Raw genomic sequence first — 18,478 nt, forward strand, 5'->3', positions numbered from 1 at the left:
TATATTTGTCTCAAAATTCTGTAACATGGGAGTCGTTTTATCATCAGGGAGCATATTAGGAAAGATAACTAATGGACATGTAATTACCCATAGCTACTACAGGGCCTAGGACATAGTGACCACTTGATGCGTGACAGTGACCATTATCAATGACTGAGCTGTCAAATCGTGAATCACCACTCTGAATAAAAATCCTAAGCCCTCTGCCCTCACACTAAATTGATGGTTCTCAACTGAGGGCAGTTTTGTTCTTGGGGACATGTGCCACTCATTATCTGGGGACATTTTTGATGATCATGACAGAGGGGCAGAGATTAGGGATGCTACTCAATATCCTTTGGTGCTCGGGACAACCTTGACCATGACGAGTTATGTGGCCTGATTATCACTGTGCCATTGAGGAACCCTATCCCAAAGGGACAGTGGGACAAGTAAGATACCTTGTGTGCGGAGGGATGAAAATCTTGAGTCATTGGCATCCCCCCTGTGGAGGCGAGTCCAGTGGGACACAGAGACATTTCCAGCTCTGGACAAAGTCAGAGGCATGGATTTGCATCCTGGTGGCGCCTTTATCAGGACTGACTTGTCATGGTCACTTGCTCAGGTCCACTGTCCTTTGTGGAGTTGTGCCACGAGGCAGCCCTGGCCCTGACCCAAGCTATCACTTTAGTAAATCTTTTATCTCGGGGTGTCCGAGACACTTCATTTGACTTGTGACCATTAGCCTCACCTGGAGGACTTGTTGACGTAGGAACTTCGGGCTCCAGCCCTTGGAGGTTCCGCTTCAGGTAAGGGCAGTCGAAGCCACATTTATAAGATCACCCCAGGAGATCCTGAATCACTGTTACAGCCGGGTGGGGATTCTCTGAGCTCCCCACTGACTGACATTCACAGCGTCTCTGAGACCTGGCAACGGCCACGTAAAGTCCTGTCCAGCTCTGCCACCTCGTGCAAATTAACCATTTTTGTGGGTGTGACGTATCTGGATTAATTAAAAATTCTTTTTTACTATTACTACTTCTACTAGTACTATGAATACTTCTACCACTAATGATAATAATAATAATAATAATAAATGACACAGATGGTACCTCGTTTTTTATGACTAAAATGAACCAGTCTCAAACAGCATTCCAAGTGTATTTCTCCACATCTCACAAAAATTCTGCGATAGGGAGAGCTTACCCACTCGCCTGCGGTTCCAGGTTCCCGCGTCCTCTGATGGGTCACCTAGAGATCTTTATCCACGAGCATGTTGCCTCAGGCAGAGTCTTCCCTACTGGCACAACCTCCATTCCCATCAGGCCTCTGCATGGAAAATCGACTTGATGAAAATTTTGGGTACGTTCAGGGGACTTGTACCAGAAATCACTTCCCATGGAATCATGTTAACTCCTCTGGCTTAAGAATCGTCTCTGCAGTCCTGACCGGTGTGGCTCAGCTGGTTGGGTCATCTTGCAAAGCGAAAGGTCACCGTTCTGTTCCCAGTCAGGGCATGTGCCTGGTTGTGGGTTCGGTCCCTGGTCGGAGCCCGTACGAGAGGGAACCGATCCGTGCTTCTCCCCCTCTCTTTCTCCCTCCCTTTCTCTCTCTCTAAAAATAAGTAAATAAAATAAATAAAAAAGAATCGTCTCTGCAAAGTAAACAAGTCAAAATTTAAAAAACACTAAAAAATGAAAAAGGTGCAAAGAAAAGAAAAAAAAAGAATCATCTCTGTGTTTCTGCCAGCTCAGACTCCAGGCACTGCCGTGTTGCTGGATTCTGGATTCCTCGATTCTGAATTCAGAATTTTGCTGTCCACATCAGGACGCCTTCCCCGGGACACACACTTACCTCCTGGGGTTGGGGGGAGGTTTAATGTGATGGATGCTGGAGCTCTACCCTAGTACAGGAAAAATGGGATCCCTGGTGGAGGCGCTCAGGCTGCTGCATGTGTAGAAATTTCCCTGGGACTCCAAGGTGCAGCCAGCTCAGGGGTGTGTTGGTCCCGACATTCCAACCTGCCACCCAGGAGACTGAGAACGGCCTTGAGCGCAGGTGTCAAGGCTGTGCACCTGGCTTTTCTGGCCATGGAATATGTGCTTCTTCCCTACCTTCCCCCGCCTTCCAGATGTTTTCAGACCCAGACTTTTGGGTCATTCGATATCATTTTAGATGAGCATTTTCCCGTCCAAGGAGTCTGCCCACGATCCTTCTTTTCCTTACCCTCTTTTTTCTCTTTACAGGCACAAAAAAACATTCTCATGGCTCCCCAGCCCCAAGCACCAGCTCCACAAGTCGCCTCACCTTGCCAGGTGGGTACATGTCCCTGCACCATGATCGTGATCACAGACAACAGAGAGAACTGCTTTCACCGGAGTTGAGTTTCACACTTGATACACTGAGAATGTGGCCCCTTGTTTCTCCAGTGTCCTCCACATTAGAGAGCCCGTGTCACCCACATTTGTGAAGTTCCCTCAGGAATGGCCATAACATACCCATATCTGGTTCACAGCCTCTCCTGCTTGCTGATGGAAAGAATAGAATCTTGTTCTTCCTTCATATTCATGTGGACATGTTTTGGAAGTATTTCTTTGAGAGACAGATGGTACAGGGGAATGGGTGTGAGCCTTTGGTGAGAGAGACTTGGGTTCAAACCCCAGCTCCGCCAGGTTCCGATTGTGCAAGCTCACTACACTTATGCAGTGTCTTGCTTCTGAATTAGCATAGTTCTGACTCGTAGTGGGTGCCCACGGTTAATCTCTCCCGCTGGGAAATGTGGAAGTTGTGCACGATCTGTGCTGGATCCCATCTACCATTTAGCAGGAAATTTTAAGCGTTAATGATGATTCTGTATAATCACTGTTTCATGTGTTGGTCATTCGGTCTTCATGCGCAGGCTTACATACTCGACCACGATTTCATTTTTACAGGTAGAACTTGCGTCAACACATTTGGGCGGGCGAGGGGAGGTTATAAAAGGCAAGCATAAACATAGTAGAAGAATTGATAAATAACAAAAATTATAAGAAGGAAAATAGTGCCAAGGTACCACTCAGAGGTAACTGAGATTACCGTCCTTTCCGGTCTTTATTGGATACTTTTTTATCCTAGAGTAGAGTTATACTCTACAGGGATTTTGTTTCATCTCTTTTAAATTTACTATTACATTATAAGATGTTCCCTGTGTTATTAAATATTATAAAAATATTTTAGTGCTTGACTAACATTTCATATGATTAATTTACACTGCAGTTTCAAGGGGAGGTTAGCATCTCTAACCCTGGTGTTGTTCAAGGGTCCACAGTGTATTCATCGACAATTTGCCATTAATGTAGCTTGCGTTTTTGTTATCATAAATAGCCGCGCATTCTTGTACACACCTCTTTCTATGGATCGAGGACAGATTCCTGTACGTAGGGTTATTAGCTCAAGGGTTATGTACATAGTTAGGTTCTTAATACATTATAGTCAAAGCGATTTCCAGAAAGGAGTATTATTTTATACTTTCAGTGGTGTTTGCCATTTGAGTATGCTCTTGCTAATGCTAACACTGATACCTTACTAATTTGATGAGAAAAAAATATATCCATATTTCATTTGCATTTATTTTATTTAAAAAATTTATTTTCTAATGTTAATTTATCTTTTACATTTCTTCTTTGGGGAAGTACCATATTTGATTCATTCTGAGAGGGACTGTGCCTTGCATTTTGGCCCCTGAAATAAGAACTATTTTGCAATCAATGGTACGTTATATTTCATTAGCATTTTGGGAGGTTGTATGTGAAATAATAGTTTACTTTATTATAATCAGTGGCATCTTAGCTCAGATGAAATATAATCTATATCTGCTTTTTCAGCCTCAACTTCTGTAGCTTCCTCACCCCAGTTCAAGTGCTGGACTCAGTGTCTTCTGAGTAGGCCTAGATCTTTCTTGCCTCTGCCTGAAACACTGCTTACCCTTTTCTTCCCGGGCTAGTTTCTGTTTGCAGTCCCTCCAAATCATCTAGGAAGACGTACTCTTTACTTATAGTGATTTGCTTGTAAGTCCTTCTACCCAGTGATAGGTGGCTTTTCTAAGGGTGGGGACTGTCTTATTCTGTTTTTGCCCCAGTGCCTGCCAAGTGACAAGCACACGTTGGGTGCTCATTAATGGTGATAGGGCTGGGTGTGTGGGTGTGTGAGTGGGTGCTATTTCGACTTATGACGATGCAGAAAGCAGCCCTCCTCAGAAAAAGGCTCATTTTCAAGTTTGGATTTGCATCCACTGTACTAACTTTTTAGTACTGAGTCAGCCTTGCCCTGTGGTCTCCGGAGGCCCTTGCAGCTTGCCCTGGCTTGCGGCTAACATGCCCTTATGACTCTAGACGTTAGGAGGAAAACAGCTCTACACCAAGCAACACCAGTGTGTAGCGGTGCAGTCTGCTCTTCTTTGGAAGGTCATAGCACTCCGGGGAGGGGCAGGGGGATCTCTGACATCATTCTGGGCAGCTGTGAGAATATGCAGAGCTGACCCGCTTCCCATCTGCTGTGCTGGAGGCCTGCTGTTGGCCTCCTGGGTTTCTAAGGCCTCTGAGTGAGGATCTCAGTCACCTTGCCCTTGGCCTTAGTTGGGCGGTCTAACCTGGCCCCGAGTTGGGTGTCTTAGGTTCTGAGTTCTGACTACTCCAAAGCCTGCAGAGGTGGAGTGGGTAGTCCTCATGCTTTGTCTAGCAGACACCCTCCACCTCCTGTGTTACAATGGCCAGCTCATTCCTTCTTCTTCCTACCCCAGAAACGCAACATGTAGCCTCCCTCTGGCTCAGATGCCTCTACCTCAAGCTCTTTGTGCTGGCTGTCCAACAATTAAAAATGGCTTGTTTCATGATACTCAAAAAGCAAAACGGAGGAATAGTAGCCCCTAAAGAAACGATACAGTAAAATTGTGCAGAAACGAAACAATAGAGATATGCAAAATAAGCAACTCAAAAATTTTCAAAAACAAACATATAACTATTGGAATTTTAAAAGAGAAAGAAAAACTCAAGGTTGAAAAGAAAATCAATATTGGAAGACAGTCTTCAGGACTTCATAGCAAATACAACACAGAAAGGGAACCTATGACAAGTGAAAGAACAGGAACCATACAACTTAGAATAAGACATAGGGATACACCTTCTTGACCTTGGACTAAGCAATGATTTCTTAGGTATGACATTTAAAGCCCAAGCAACCAAAATAAAAAGATAGATCAAACAATCTTGTTGAAATTAAAATGTTTGTGCTTCAAAGGACATTATCCAGAAAGTGAAAAGGAAACCCATAGGATGGAAGAAAATATTTGCAAATCATATATCTGGTAAGGCTCTTGTATCTAGAATATGGAGAGAATTCTTACAACTTAACAGTAAGAAGACACATAACCCAATTAAAAAGTGGGCCGAGGATTTGAATAAATAGTACTCCCAAGAAGATGTGCAAATAGGGAATGTGAAGAGATGCCCAACGTCATTCGTCATTGGGAAAATGCAAAGCGAACCACAATAAGATATCACTGCACCTGCACTAGAGTGGCAAGAATAATACAAGTGTTGTCAAGGATGTGGAGAAAGCAGTACCCTCGTATATTATTGGTGATTTAAAGTGGTGTAACCACTTTGGAAAACAGTTTGGTAATTCCTTAAAAAGTCACATAGAGGGCCCATATGACTCAGCAATTCCACTCCTAGGTATATTCTCAAGAGAATGGGAAACATAAGTTCACATCAAAATTTGTCCACAAATATTTATAGCAGCATTACTCATGGTAGCTACGGAGTGGAGACACACTAAATGTCCATCAAGTGATGACTACACAAACAAAATAGAGTATATCCATACAATAGGTTATTATTCGGTAATACTAAAGGACTGTAGCACTGATACATTCTATAATGTGGATGAATCTTGAAAACATTTTGCTAAGTGAAATAAACCAGGTACAAAAGGCCACATGTTATATGATTCTATTTATGTGACATATCCAGACTAGGCTAATCCATAGAGACAGACGGTAGATGAGGGGTTGCTGGAGGCTGGGGAGAGAGGAGAATAGGGAGTGAATTCTCATGGGTGTGGATTCTTCGAGTGGTGATGAAAATGTTATGGAATTAGATATCACTGATTGTTGTATAACCTGGTGAGTACACAAAACCCACGGAACTGTACCGTTTAAATGGCGCGTTTTATGGTATGTTAATTATATCTCGACAAAAGGGTACGGATGATGGAGAAATGGCTCTAAAGACTCAGATTCTTAGGTGGAAAATGCACCTCAATGGTCATACATGAATAAAAGCAAATGCGTGCCTAAAGACATCGTGTGAGGTTGCCTAAAATGACATCAAAAACAGAATCTTGACTGCTGCGAGACTTGGTTATGTCCAGGGAAGCTGCCAACAGGTTGCCTATAGTAAAATGGAAACCAGCTGACAGCAATATTTGCATTGGCAATAGAAAATATGAGAAGACAATGAAGATAAATCTTCCATATGCGGAGGGACTTACTTCCACCAGCAGAAAAGTGAACTTCAAAGCAGGTGTGAGTTACAAGATGTAAGGGTGCACACACTAGGACATGAAACATGTTGGTAAAATAGAGTAACTACTCACCATAAAAATGATGTCCAATTTTTGTGTTAAAATAGGAAACAGAAGCTACTGATGGAGGGAGAGTTATTCAATAGGGAGTTGAGAAATGCTAAAATCTATTTTGTTTTGGGGCAGAATCATCAGTGAAATAATTGAAATATAATCTGTAACATTTAATTAGCAAGTGAACACAACAAAGGGAATATAGAAAATGTATTAACACAAGGCAGAAAGGAAGAAAAAGAAGCAAAGAATAAAGAATGATTACAAACTTAGTAGAATCAAGTCTAAAACAAAAACAAAATTAGATTGTAGAATTAATTCCAAAATATTAGTGATAATAATAATTGCAAATGGCTTCAACTCCAGTATTAAAATACAGAGATGATGTGATTTGATTAAAAAACCCCAAAATCCAGCTCTATCCTGCATTTAAGAGACCACTTTCACACACACACACACACACACACACACAGAAAGTTTGCTGATGTATGGCAAAAGAAATTCTGTGCCAATACAAAGCTAGTTCTTTGGAAAATGTCTGTTTTCACATCTGTATAGCTGTCTATTATACAGGTGTGCCACAGGATAGGACATTTAATCATGGATGGTTGTTTTCCATTTTTGCTATTACTAACAACGCTTACCATAATGTTGAAGAAGAAAAGAGAGTTACAACAATATATATACCATCTAACAATTTATATTATCTTTAAAAACAAGCAAAAGTATTATGTATTTTATGGATGCATACAAATGCAATAACTGAATGAATATATGCACAGTAATAATAAACACCAAATTGTGGGTGATGCTTTTGGGGGTAGGTAGAGAGAAGTATCATGGAAGGGTATACTAGGCATTTCAACTGTATTTGTGATATTTAATGTCTTTCAATAATTTTTTGAATACTCCAAATGTTAAGATTTGATTAAACTGTTGACAATACATGGGTGTTTATGTTATGATTTATACTTTTCTGCATGCTCAGAATACTATGTATTGAAATTTTTTAAGTGAAAAATCTATGGCTGTGTTCTAAGATAGCTTTGTTTGGCTTCATCCATGTAGACATAATTTTACATATATTTCAGAGAAATTTAATGTTTTCCCTTTCTAACCTATTGAGAGATATGGGTGTTGAGAATTCAGATGTAAAGAAAGTTCTGCAAATAACATGCTTCAATCCCGAAGCCACCAGAGACCACTTCATTAAAGAACAGCTTGTGTGGTTTCTGAAATTACCAAAGGGGTCCTCCTGAAGTCCCAGCACCAGAAAACTCTTCTGGGGACATCACCTCAAATCCTCGCATGGCTTTAGCAAAGTGACTCTCACGTGGTAAAGCAATAGCACCTGCAGCCAGTTTTTCCCTAGAGCCAACCACAGCCCTGCAGTGTGAGGTCTGTGACCCTAATCCAGCTCCGTGGGGGGTGCCATAAGTGATGGCAAGCTGAGGATACGTTGGCTCTCGCTGGAGGACTGGCCTCGAGCTTCACCGCTGCGTATGGCCATGACTGCCATTGACAGAGACTAGTCAGTGACTTGCTTCGGAGCAGATCCCCCAGGGTGCCTCGGTCACACCACTTCCCCAAATGGATGCTTAGATGGAAAGGTACAGTACTCCGTTCACCCACGGATGCAGAGAGCTCCTCCATTGCTTCGCTGTGTGTGCAGCTCTGGCATGCACCGTAGTGTTGGCGGTAGACACGGCTGTGCTTCTGGTCTCCACCGCCTGACGTAGAAAGAGTTTGTGGGTGTAGATGCCAGCCGGCTTGCGATGACATTGTTGTGTGTCCTGTTCTAGGAGACTACGGATAAAACGTCCATCCAGAGGATTCCTCAGAAGAGAACTGACCAGCTCTGAGGTCTGAAGACATTTTGGAAAGCTTATGTTTCTTTCATCAAAACAAAATATTGTATGCATTGTAAGTTAGTGAGTGATTACCTTCCAAAATGATAACTTCTGATCTCCGTAATACAGGTGTATTTTTTACAATAAATACTTTGATATGTATTCTGTACCTATCAAATATCAGGGATAATGCTTCTTAACACATTTCTTAACATGTATTATCTATTATCTCATTTAATTATCACAGCAACTCTTAAGGAAGGCGCCATGATCTGCATTCCACAAAATAGGAAACTGAGGCCTAATCAAATAAATAGCTTGTCCAAAGTTAGCACTCCTTGCTCTGGATTTCATTACCAGTAGGTAAAGGCTGGTGTCAGATCCTCCACACTGTCCCCGCCCCTCTTTCACACTTGTCCTCTGCCTGGGGTCGGTCAGTTACCCATGTCCCAATGTCAGGCACGGCGATGGGGGGTGGAGGAGCCTGCGCTGTCTTTTAAGTGAAGAGTTTGTTTTGAGGGGTGGCCACTGTCATTCTTCCTATGGCCTAGATCCAAGTTCATTTGTTATTCAGCACTTTGGAACTCTAGGACCCTGAAGAAGTTTATCTTTACAGTCTTTTTCCGGCACAGGTCACTGTTGGTGTGAATGAGGGACATGGCGCGACTGGTTTCGCCTCACACTTCCCCTCTTCATCTGCACATGTTGACGAGAAAAATCAAGCAAAAGACTTCACTTGTGTAATTTCCAAAGTATTTCCCCCTTTTGAACCAGCATGTATCATGTCCTTTCTGCTTGCCAGGGCGAGCCCAGGGAAAATGAAAAGCTTAATTGAGAATGATCATCATCTTGAGGGAGGACTTTCTTATTCTTTTATTATTAAAATAATAATTTTATTAAATGAAATCATTAGTCATTAAACCATAAGAGTGCAGGGCATTTAATAAGTAGCCATTGTTTGAATAAGAAGAGCCAGTCTTCCGGCCTTACTTCATTGCTCCCTCCTCCTCTTGTACCTCTTTGTGGCGGGGGTTGAGGGCACAGGGGGAGGTCAGGTGGTGGCAGTGGGAGGAGCTGGGGAAGTGGAAGGAGGCTTGACAACTGTGCCTTAGTTCTGCGTAAGTCGGAAGACCTGCAGAAATGAGCTGAGATTGTAGCATTTGTGCAGACTACGGTGCTCAGGCCTCCAATGTGAAACTCAAAGGAAAGGGACTTGCTGACATTCTTGAGCAAACACGGGCAGCACATCCAGGTATTAAGACGTGGCTGAACCGAGGGAGGAAAGTCCGGTTCTGCAGATTCCAATCACCTTTGCCAGCTGGTGTGTATTCTAAGTGATTCGTTTCTTCTTTAGTGAATGGGAGATGCATGAAGGTCACCGAGGGTGATGTAGAGTAGTGTATTCATTAAAGTTTTCTGAGCACCCTCTCTCTTCAGTGTTGTGACCAAGTTCTAGGGAAGCCAGTGTGCCTAGCACCTCGTACCTGTCCTCATGCAGTTTGGAGCCAAGATGAATTATCTCTGGGGCAAAGCGCAAAGAAGAAGTATCCGAAAGACCAGGGAACCCGTCGCTTAAGAATGGTTTCCAAAGACACTGACTCACGGAATCATTATGGCTCAGCATAAAAATGCAAACGGTCTTAAGAATCAAAGGCGGCCTTGTCGTTTCCCTACTTATATCATGAGTAGAAGTCAGGGACTGAAATTCCTTCCAATCTACTTGGTTGTCTAAGCCACGCTTCCCGTCCTGGATTGCCAGCACTTCATTACACTTGTGCTTGGGTGCGGCCCAAGGGGGCGGAATGAACCCCCATATTTATACATTCTATTAAGTGGCCTAGAATGTGGGCTAGATGGCTCAGCTTTGCTGGGAATGGCACTTGGTTTCAGCAAAGTGGTTCCCTCAGGTAGCTGAATGGAAATAATTTTTTTCACAAATGCACATTTTGGATAAATAACATTTTATGAATCATAGTGGCATATTCTCTGCTAAGTAGACCAAATGAATTTTCCTGTCTTTTTTTAAAAAGTATATTTTATTGATTATTTTGTTACAGTTGTCCCAATTTCTTTCCCCCTTTGCTCCCCTCTTCCCAATGCCCCTCTTCCCTCCAGCAATCCCACCCCCCTTAGTTCATGTCCATGGGTCATGCATATAAGTTCTTTGGCTTCACCCTTTCCTATATTATTTTTAACACCCCCCTGTCTATTTTGTACCAACCAATTATGCTTCTTAGTCCCTGCACCATTTCCCCATTTCCCCCCCTTCCGCCTCCCAGCTGATAACCCTCTGAATGATCCCCACACCTATGTTTCTGTTCCTGTTCTGGTTGTTTGCTTAGTTTGTTTTTGTTTTTATTTTTTAGATTCAGTTGTTGATAGTTGTGAGTTTGTTGTCATTTTAATGTTTATAGTTTTGATCTTCTTTTTCTTAAATAAGTTCCTTTGACATTTCATATAATAATGGCGTGGTGATGATGAACCCTTAGCTTCACCTTGTCTGGGAAGCACTTTATCTGCCCTTCCATTCTAAATGATAGCTTTGCTGGGTAGAATAATCTTGGTTGTAGGTCCTTGCTTTTTATCACTTTGAATACTTCTTGCCAGTCCCTTCTTGCCTGCAGTTTCTTTTGAGAAATCAGCTGATAATCTTAAATGCACCCATTTGTAGATAACTCTCTGCTTTTCTCTTGCTGTTTTTAAGATTCTCTCTTTATCTTTACCTTTAGCATTTTAATTATGATGTGTCTTGGTGTGGTCCTCTTTGGGTCTAGCTTGTTTGGGACTCTCTGTGCTTCCTGGACTTGTATGTTTATTTCCTTCACCAAATTTGGGAAGTTTTCCTTCATTATTTTTCACATAAACTTTCCATTTTTTGCTTTTCTTCTTCTCCTTCTGGCACCCCTATGATTTGGATGTTGCCACATTTAAAGTTGTCCCAGAGGTTCCCAAGTGCCTCCTCATTTTTTTCCATTCTTGTTTCCTCATTCTGTACTGGTTAACTGTTTTTTTTTTTTTCTTCCTTATGTTCCAAAGCATTGATTTGAACCCTGGTTTCCTTCTCTTCACCATTGGTTTTGTGTGGATTTTCCTTTGTTTCACTTAGATAGCCTTCACTTCTTCCCTTATGCATCTGCCATACTCAAGCATATCTGTCAAGCCTGTGAGCATCTTTATCACCAGTGTTTTGAACTCTTCATCTGTTAGGTTGGTTATCTCCTCGTTGCTTAGTTCTTCCACTGAAACCTTGATCCGTTCCCTCTTTTGGGTCATAATCTGTGTCGCCTCATCTTGACAGGCTCCTGTGTTTGTTTGCCTCTGTGTCTTAGGTAGAGCTGTCGCTCCTGTTACGTTTAAGGGGAAGAGCCTTAAGTAGTTGTCAGTACAGGTGACCCGTTTCACATTGTAGCACTGTGGGGGGGGGGGGTCTGAGAGGGAACAATGCCACTTTCTCATCACTTGCACCTTTTCCAGGCACTTCTCCCACTTCTGTATGGGACTGGTGGCTCTCTAGCTGCTGCCCTGGCCGTTGTTCCCAGAGTGGGTGGGTCTGCGGACGTTCTAAGGCCATGGGGGCCCTTTAAACAAGCGGACTCTGCTGAGACTTGCAGTTTCTTTCTCCGCCCCAACCCCCACTGGTTTGCACAGTCAGAAACAATGAGGCTTTATTGTCTCCAGCGCTGGAACCGTGAGCTGCACGGTCTGGTCTGGTGCTGGGAATGCTCCCCAGGTGTCCCTTCCAACTTTTTAAAACACGTGACTGCACTTTCCACCAGCCTGCCGCTGCTGCCACTGCTGCCTCCACCACCCACATCCTCTCCACTCCAGCTCCGCCCCTCCTACCTGTCTGGATGAGTATTTCTTCTTTATATCTTTGTTTGTTGGACTTCCATGCAGCTCGATTTTCTGGAACTTCTGGTTGTCTCCAGTTTTAAGGTAGTTGTATTCCTTTTTAGTTGTGGAGGGAGACACAGCATATCTGTCTAGGCCTCCATCTTGGCCAGAAGTCCAGACTAAATGAACTTTCAAACAAAGAATTTATAAGACTTTGTTTCTGTTTCAACACCTGAATCCAATGAACAGCCATCAATGTATTATATGAATAAATTCCTATTTTCTGAAGAAGAATAATTCTATTTAATAGTCTCCATTGCTGAACAAGGACAAAACGGAGCCATAAAGCAACATGGTCTTGAGAGAAAGAGAGAGACAGAGAGAGAGAATAAAAGGTGGGTTGGTGATGGGAGAGGACAAAAAGTCAGAGACAACCCAGGGAGGAATTTCAGTGTTTATGAAAAAGATGAGATTTAAATAAATGAAAATTGAACCTCCTAAAAGAATATTGTTGTTATGAGAAACAAACGTGTGTAATTATAAAATAAAGATGATGACGTGTCAAGTTTTGTCTTAAAAACTTGTTCTCTTTCTAAACACCCATAAATGTATTATAAATAATGACTTTGTCAGGCGCAGGTTCTATGAAAGATATGTGACTTTGTCATATCTTTATAAGCTAATTAGATCCTTTTCTCCAAGTATATTCTCCAAGAGATGAGAGCAGACTTTGTGAATGTGTCCCCAGGAGAAAATGGTACAACTTTCTGATGATGAAGCATATGGCGTGGAGGAGATTCTGTTCCCAGTTTGGTTTTTCTTATAGGGGGAGAAGGAAGATGGGGGATGGGTTTGTAACAGTACTGCTTGGGTTCTGCTGTGGGAAGTGCCTGGTCCTTGAAGCGGAAGGGTCAGACCCCCTTCCAGGAAGGTCTATGGAATAAAGGGGTCCTCAGGAGGCCATGCCAGCACCCCAAAAAGAGAAGTCCCCGTTAAACTCAAGACCTCACCCTCATCTCTGGCTCTGCTCTTTGGCCCTGTGATCAAATCACAGTCCCCGCAGAGGGGAGAAGCAATCAATGCATACAAAACACCCTTTTTGAATTTCCCTTTCCCCCACATTTTGAGGGAGGGTGACAGCAGGCATATAAGTATTTCCACAGTCTCAGTGGGGAGCCGATCTGAAACAGCGGGTTCAACTCTATTTGCAGTGATTCCAGTGGCAAGGAGAGTTTTTGTTCTGACAATCAGAATTCCAGCAAACAATAAATGTTTCTTCATGCTGAGAAGTGGGGAATTCAATAATACTTTGGCTGGGTTCATGCTGGGTAGCAAAAATAGAATGAATTTGGAGAGGGACTGTGATTTGAGCAATAAGTCAGCTGGCCCAGACGTTGGCAACCATCAGCTTTGACTCTGAAGCCCTCTCCTGTCTCTACCCTATTCTCCAGGGTCACAGAACTGTTTTTACATTTGTTCTGAGGCTGTTTGGTGCCACAACCCCTTATTTACCCTAAGAAACAGAATTAAGCTCTCTGAGATCTTAAAAACCTCTGATCTTCTGTATATATATTATGATGTCACTATTGGACCATTTACTGGAAGTCTTTACTATGTGTTAGCCTCACTCAAAAGGCAAAGTTGGAGCTTGTGGTAATAGGATCACTAATTATGCTTGAATACTTCCTTCTGTAAGCAGGTCACAAGTTTCAGAGGGGGTCCCTAGAATGGAAGTCCCTCGAGGCCAGGGATTTCCGTCTGTTTTGTTCACGGTTATGTCATTAGGACACAGTAGGTGCTCGAAGAAGCCAATGACTGAGTATTACTCTAAAGGTTGTCAAATATATATTCAGCTCTGCGGTCTCTGAGATGTCTCGTACTAAAGGCCAGAGTGAACTCAGTTTTACTGACTTCCTATTCTGTATGATATTGTAGAATGGCTCCGGTCTGTGATTCTATAAAAGACATATCAGTAGTATGTTTCTTTCCAAAAAGTTGCATCACTAAAACCTGATCATAATAGAAAAATTAAAAAGTGTCAACAACCAAAAAAAAAAAAAAAAGCTAGGTTCATACCACTCAGAGATAATCACTGCTATGGTTTAAATGTATATCCTTACAGAGTTTCGTGTGCATGTGGTTATATATTTTTATAATAATAAGGTTAAATGATCAATATTGCTTTTTTCATTTCACAGTATTACATGAACCTCTATTTTTATCAATAGACATCTATATCATGTTTCTATAGTATCACAGGAGTATATTTTAAGAATGACCGGAATTTGAACCAATTCCTGTGATTGTACATTAGAGTTGTTCCTAATCTTGGGCTTGATCATAAACATCATGCATTTTCTTGTTATTGGAAGAGATCGGCCATGCTGGTTTTCCACAAGGGTAACCTCCTGTTTAATAGAGCTGTTCCCCAGTCCTAGTTCTTCAAGCTACCCGCATCTCACACTCCTCTGCCGCAGAACAGCCACCGAGAGAGCTGGTGTTCCAGGCAAGGACTCAGCATCTGCTCTGCTCCTCCACACCGTTCCCCTAATTGTGGCGTCTCACCTGTTTGCAATGACCACGTAACCTGGTTTTACCTTAATTCACCTTTACAGTGTCTCATGGACTAAAGGCTTTCCGGCAGGAGCAGGAATCAGAGAAGCTGAGTCAGACAGTATGTAGCTTCTCAGACTGGCTGCTTTCATTTCGCAATCACACTTAGAATGTATCTATGTCTTTACATGGCTGGGCTGCTCTTTTCTTTTAATCACTGGATAGTATTCCCTGTAGGATGTTCTGCCATTTGTTTATCCCTTTAACTATTGAGGGACATCTTGGCTGCTTTCAGTCTTTGGCAACTGTGAATAAGCTTCTATGAAATTTACATACATATTCTTCTGTGGACATGAGTTTTCAGATCATTTGGGTAAATATCTAGGAGCACAGTTGTTGGGTCATATGGTAGGGCTAGGTCTAGCTTCATAAGAAACTGTCCAGCTGTCTCCCAGAGTAACTGATTTATTTGGCATTCCCACCAGCAAGAATGAGAGCTCCTTCCCCGCAATGGGCATCATCAGATTTTTAAATTTTTATTTTACCCATCCTAATCGGTATGTGGTATATATCACTGTTGTTTTAATTTGCAAAGCCCTGGTGACAAAAACTGTTGAACATCTTTTCCTGTGCTTTTTTTTTTCATCATGTGCATATCTTCTTTGGTGAGGAGTCTGTTCGATTCTTTTGTTATTTTGGGTATGAGAATTACATATATATATATATATATATATATATATATATATATATATATATATATATACATACACACACACTTTTTTTTTTTTGGCAAAGTTTTCTCAGTGAGGTCCTTTGTGTGAGCACTTCAGAACTGCGTGCCACTTCGCAACCCTGAAGGCTTACCCACAATGCTAAGTGCTGGTTGGTAACAGGGCTCGGCTGACATCTGTTTGCCTTGCTCTCCCCCCAAATGACTGCCCCCCTCACCCCGCTCCATCTCACTTCCTTACCCCCATCCGTTCCTTAGGAGAAAACCTTACATTCTGGGATCATCACCGTCGGTCTCTTGGTCTGTATTTAAAGTGAAAGGGCGTGGTGGCAGTGTGCCTGTTCGTCTCTGTGGTCCCCCTGTCCTGCTGCACTTCCCCGTGAGAGCTTAACCCTGTTCATTCCCCGGTTTTGGAGAAGACGAGCCGGTCGGGGGCGCGGGAGCCGCGCCGGGTCACCGTGGAGGCTAACGGCTGTCTGTCTTCTTTGCACGGCCCGCCCGCAGTCATCAAGCCGCCTCTGCGTCAGTTCAAGCGCCCCGCTTACGCATCTGGCTCCTACGCACCTTCGGGCCCAAAGAAAACGGAGGATCATCCTGCAAGGTACAAGATGCTGGATCAGAGGATCAAACTGAAGAAGATCCAGAACATCTCACACAACTGGAACAGGAAATAGGCCGAGGGGAAGAGAGGGGTCCGGTCCCTGCCTCTCAGCGCTCACCAGCCACCCGGAGACATGCCTCCAACACCCGTGGGGGCCTCTGGGGCTGGTGCAGCCGTGGCTGAGGCCACCAGGGCAAAGCAATCTTCCCCTTTATTGTTCCGATGTGGGCTCATCAGTCACTGCATTTGGGGGTCCATGCCAGCTCCAGCAGCCAACCAGGAAGAGGGTTGTCTCATGTGGCTTCTATTCCTGTACATCTTTCAAAGTCTAGATTGGACTGACATTAAAACAATACAACCTGTTAAGAAAACAATGAAATTCCTCCCCTTGATACAATCTTTACCCCTGGACGTTGACTTGCTCTAATGAGACTATTGGTTTAATAATCATTGTATTTAAGAAACGCACTTCTAAACCCATCTTTTTCTGTTTTAAATGCAATATTTAAAATGCCAATAGACATACACCTTTCAAAGTAAATGCACTCAAAACTAGAATTGTGCTTCTGACTGAAAACAACCTTAGAGGGCAATGAAGACTAAACATTGTTGTCTTCGTAGGTATTTCTGAACTCAGGCTTCACAGAGCAGGTCCAAGTTCAAAGCAGGGCCCCTTGCCCTGGCTCCTCTTCCGCGCCGCGGGCCTCATGGGTTCCCGTAAGGCTGTGAGCGTTTGCCGGAGAAGCACTGGGCTCTGCTATCCTCTACCCTAAGCTCCAACCACAGGAGCCCATGCGGGAGATCAGTGCAATGCCCACGCCTCGGAGACTCTAGGTTTGAAATTTACTCCAGAATGTGTCCATCTGGTCTTGTGGTCCTGGGGTGGGCGGGTATAAAATGCTGACCCTAACTGGGATTCCTGAATTGCATATTTTTCTCCCTAAGGTGGAAGATGCCTTTAAGGGGAAACTTCAGATCCTTCTTAACAGACCACGAACAGGAGGCCCCCTTGGGAGCTCCATTGCTCTGAAGCTGTTGGTGGGATGGAAAAGCCTATAACTCACTTCTCGTCCTGGTGGCATTTTTAGCCCTACTGGACCTCTCCTAGAGTTTTTACTTTGGGACTAAATTCATAGAAATTGTAAGGAAAGGTTCAAGGTCAGAAATAGCTTTTGATCCCTGCAGAACTGGTCTGAGGCAGGGGAGACTTGAGGTTTGTTGTCTGTCAGGCCCCGGCCTCATGGCACAATCTCTAAGAGCCTCAGTTTGCTTTTAGAGATTGTGCCACTTTAGAAAGTGGGATTCATCCTGTCCACTGTGCCTTTTGCGATGAAGATTAAGGAAAAGGTGAGTTCCCATCTCTAGAGCTGAGCCTGGAGCGTAATAGAGGCAAAACAGAGGTAGCTCTGAGGATGCACCTCCAGGGAAATCGCTCCAGGAGAGCCCCCTGCCCCCGCAGAGAGGCAGCTGTGCCCTGATGCCACAGCCTTTGGGTCTTGTTGTAAAGGGTTTTGTGCCTTATCCTTTCATTCTCTGAAGTTCATTTTCAATAAACTGTTTATGCAATTGAGCCAGCTCCAGAGTTTAGTGCCCATCATGCTATTGACCAATTTATTTACAATGTGCTTTCTGAAGGTATTTCAGGGTAATTTAATTACTATACCCAAAGGAAACCCTTTGCTAGGGAAACAGTTGTAACTCTTAGCTCCCCCCTCAGTGCCTGAGCAGGAGGGCCCTTCTGCAGACTGCAGTGCCCATTGCGCCTGAATTCGGTTAACTCAACAGGGAACGCTTGTCCGGTTTGTAGACGGATGCCTTCGTGCTTGCTGCACAGAGCCATTTGGCCACACAGTGAACCCGCCCGTGGGGCAGTGGCCTCCTTGGTACCCAATGGACTGTGGAAGAAAAGAGGGCTCTGTGATAAATCTAACCGAAAGAAAACTTACAGGGTGATCTGATCATAACTTCCTAAGTGGGCAGGTCTTGGTGGGCAGTCACGCCCCAGGCATAGACCGTATTTTTTGCTCCATAAGATGCACTTTTTTCCCCCCAAAGTGGGGGGAAAATGTCTGTGCGTCTTATGGAGCGAATATTGCATCACAGACCATGATGTGTATCACCTAACCTGTCAGTGGTGGTGACAGTTGTTAGATGAGGAAGTGGTGGGCCCACGTGAAACCGCTGGGGGCTCTTAAATGTCCCACTTTACTGTCTGGTCAGTAGGAAGATAGCGAAGAAAGTGATATCAGTGATTGTGAGCACCTGAGCTTCATCAATTCTGACACTAGCGATGATGAGTTCTTGGCGTTCCCAGAA

General features: G+C 43.4%; 1 protein-coding gene across 2 annotated transcripts in view; it reads left to right on the forward strand.

Annotated features, from left to right (window-relative positions):
- The window catches only part of PDE1C (phosphodiesterase 1C), a 364,455-nt gene extending 347,068 nt beyond the window's left edge, over nt 1–17,387 (forward strand). For both annotated transcript variants that reach the window (XM_090287041.1, XM_090287042.1), the window contains 2 exons: nt 2,226–2,294; nt 16,066–17,387. In XM_090287041.1, the coding sequence (XP_090143167.1) occupies nt 2,226–2,294; nt 16,066–16,235 (239 nt within the window). In that variant the 3' untranslated portion in view covers nt 16,236–17,387. The remainder of the gene's footprint in view (nt 1–2,225; nt 2,295–16,065) is intronic.
- The last annotated feature ends 1,091 nt before the right edge of the window (nt 17,388–18,478 follow it).

This window comes from Furipterus horrens, unplaced genomic scaffold (genome assembly GCF_987537825.1).
Source record: "Furipterus horrens unplaced genomic scaffold, mFurHor1.1.pri manual_scaffold_9, whole genome shotgun sequence".
Classification (NCBI taxonomy): Eukaryota; Metazoa; Chordata; class Mammalia; order Chiroptera; family Furipteridae; genus Furipterus; species Furipterus horrens.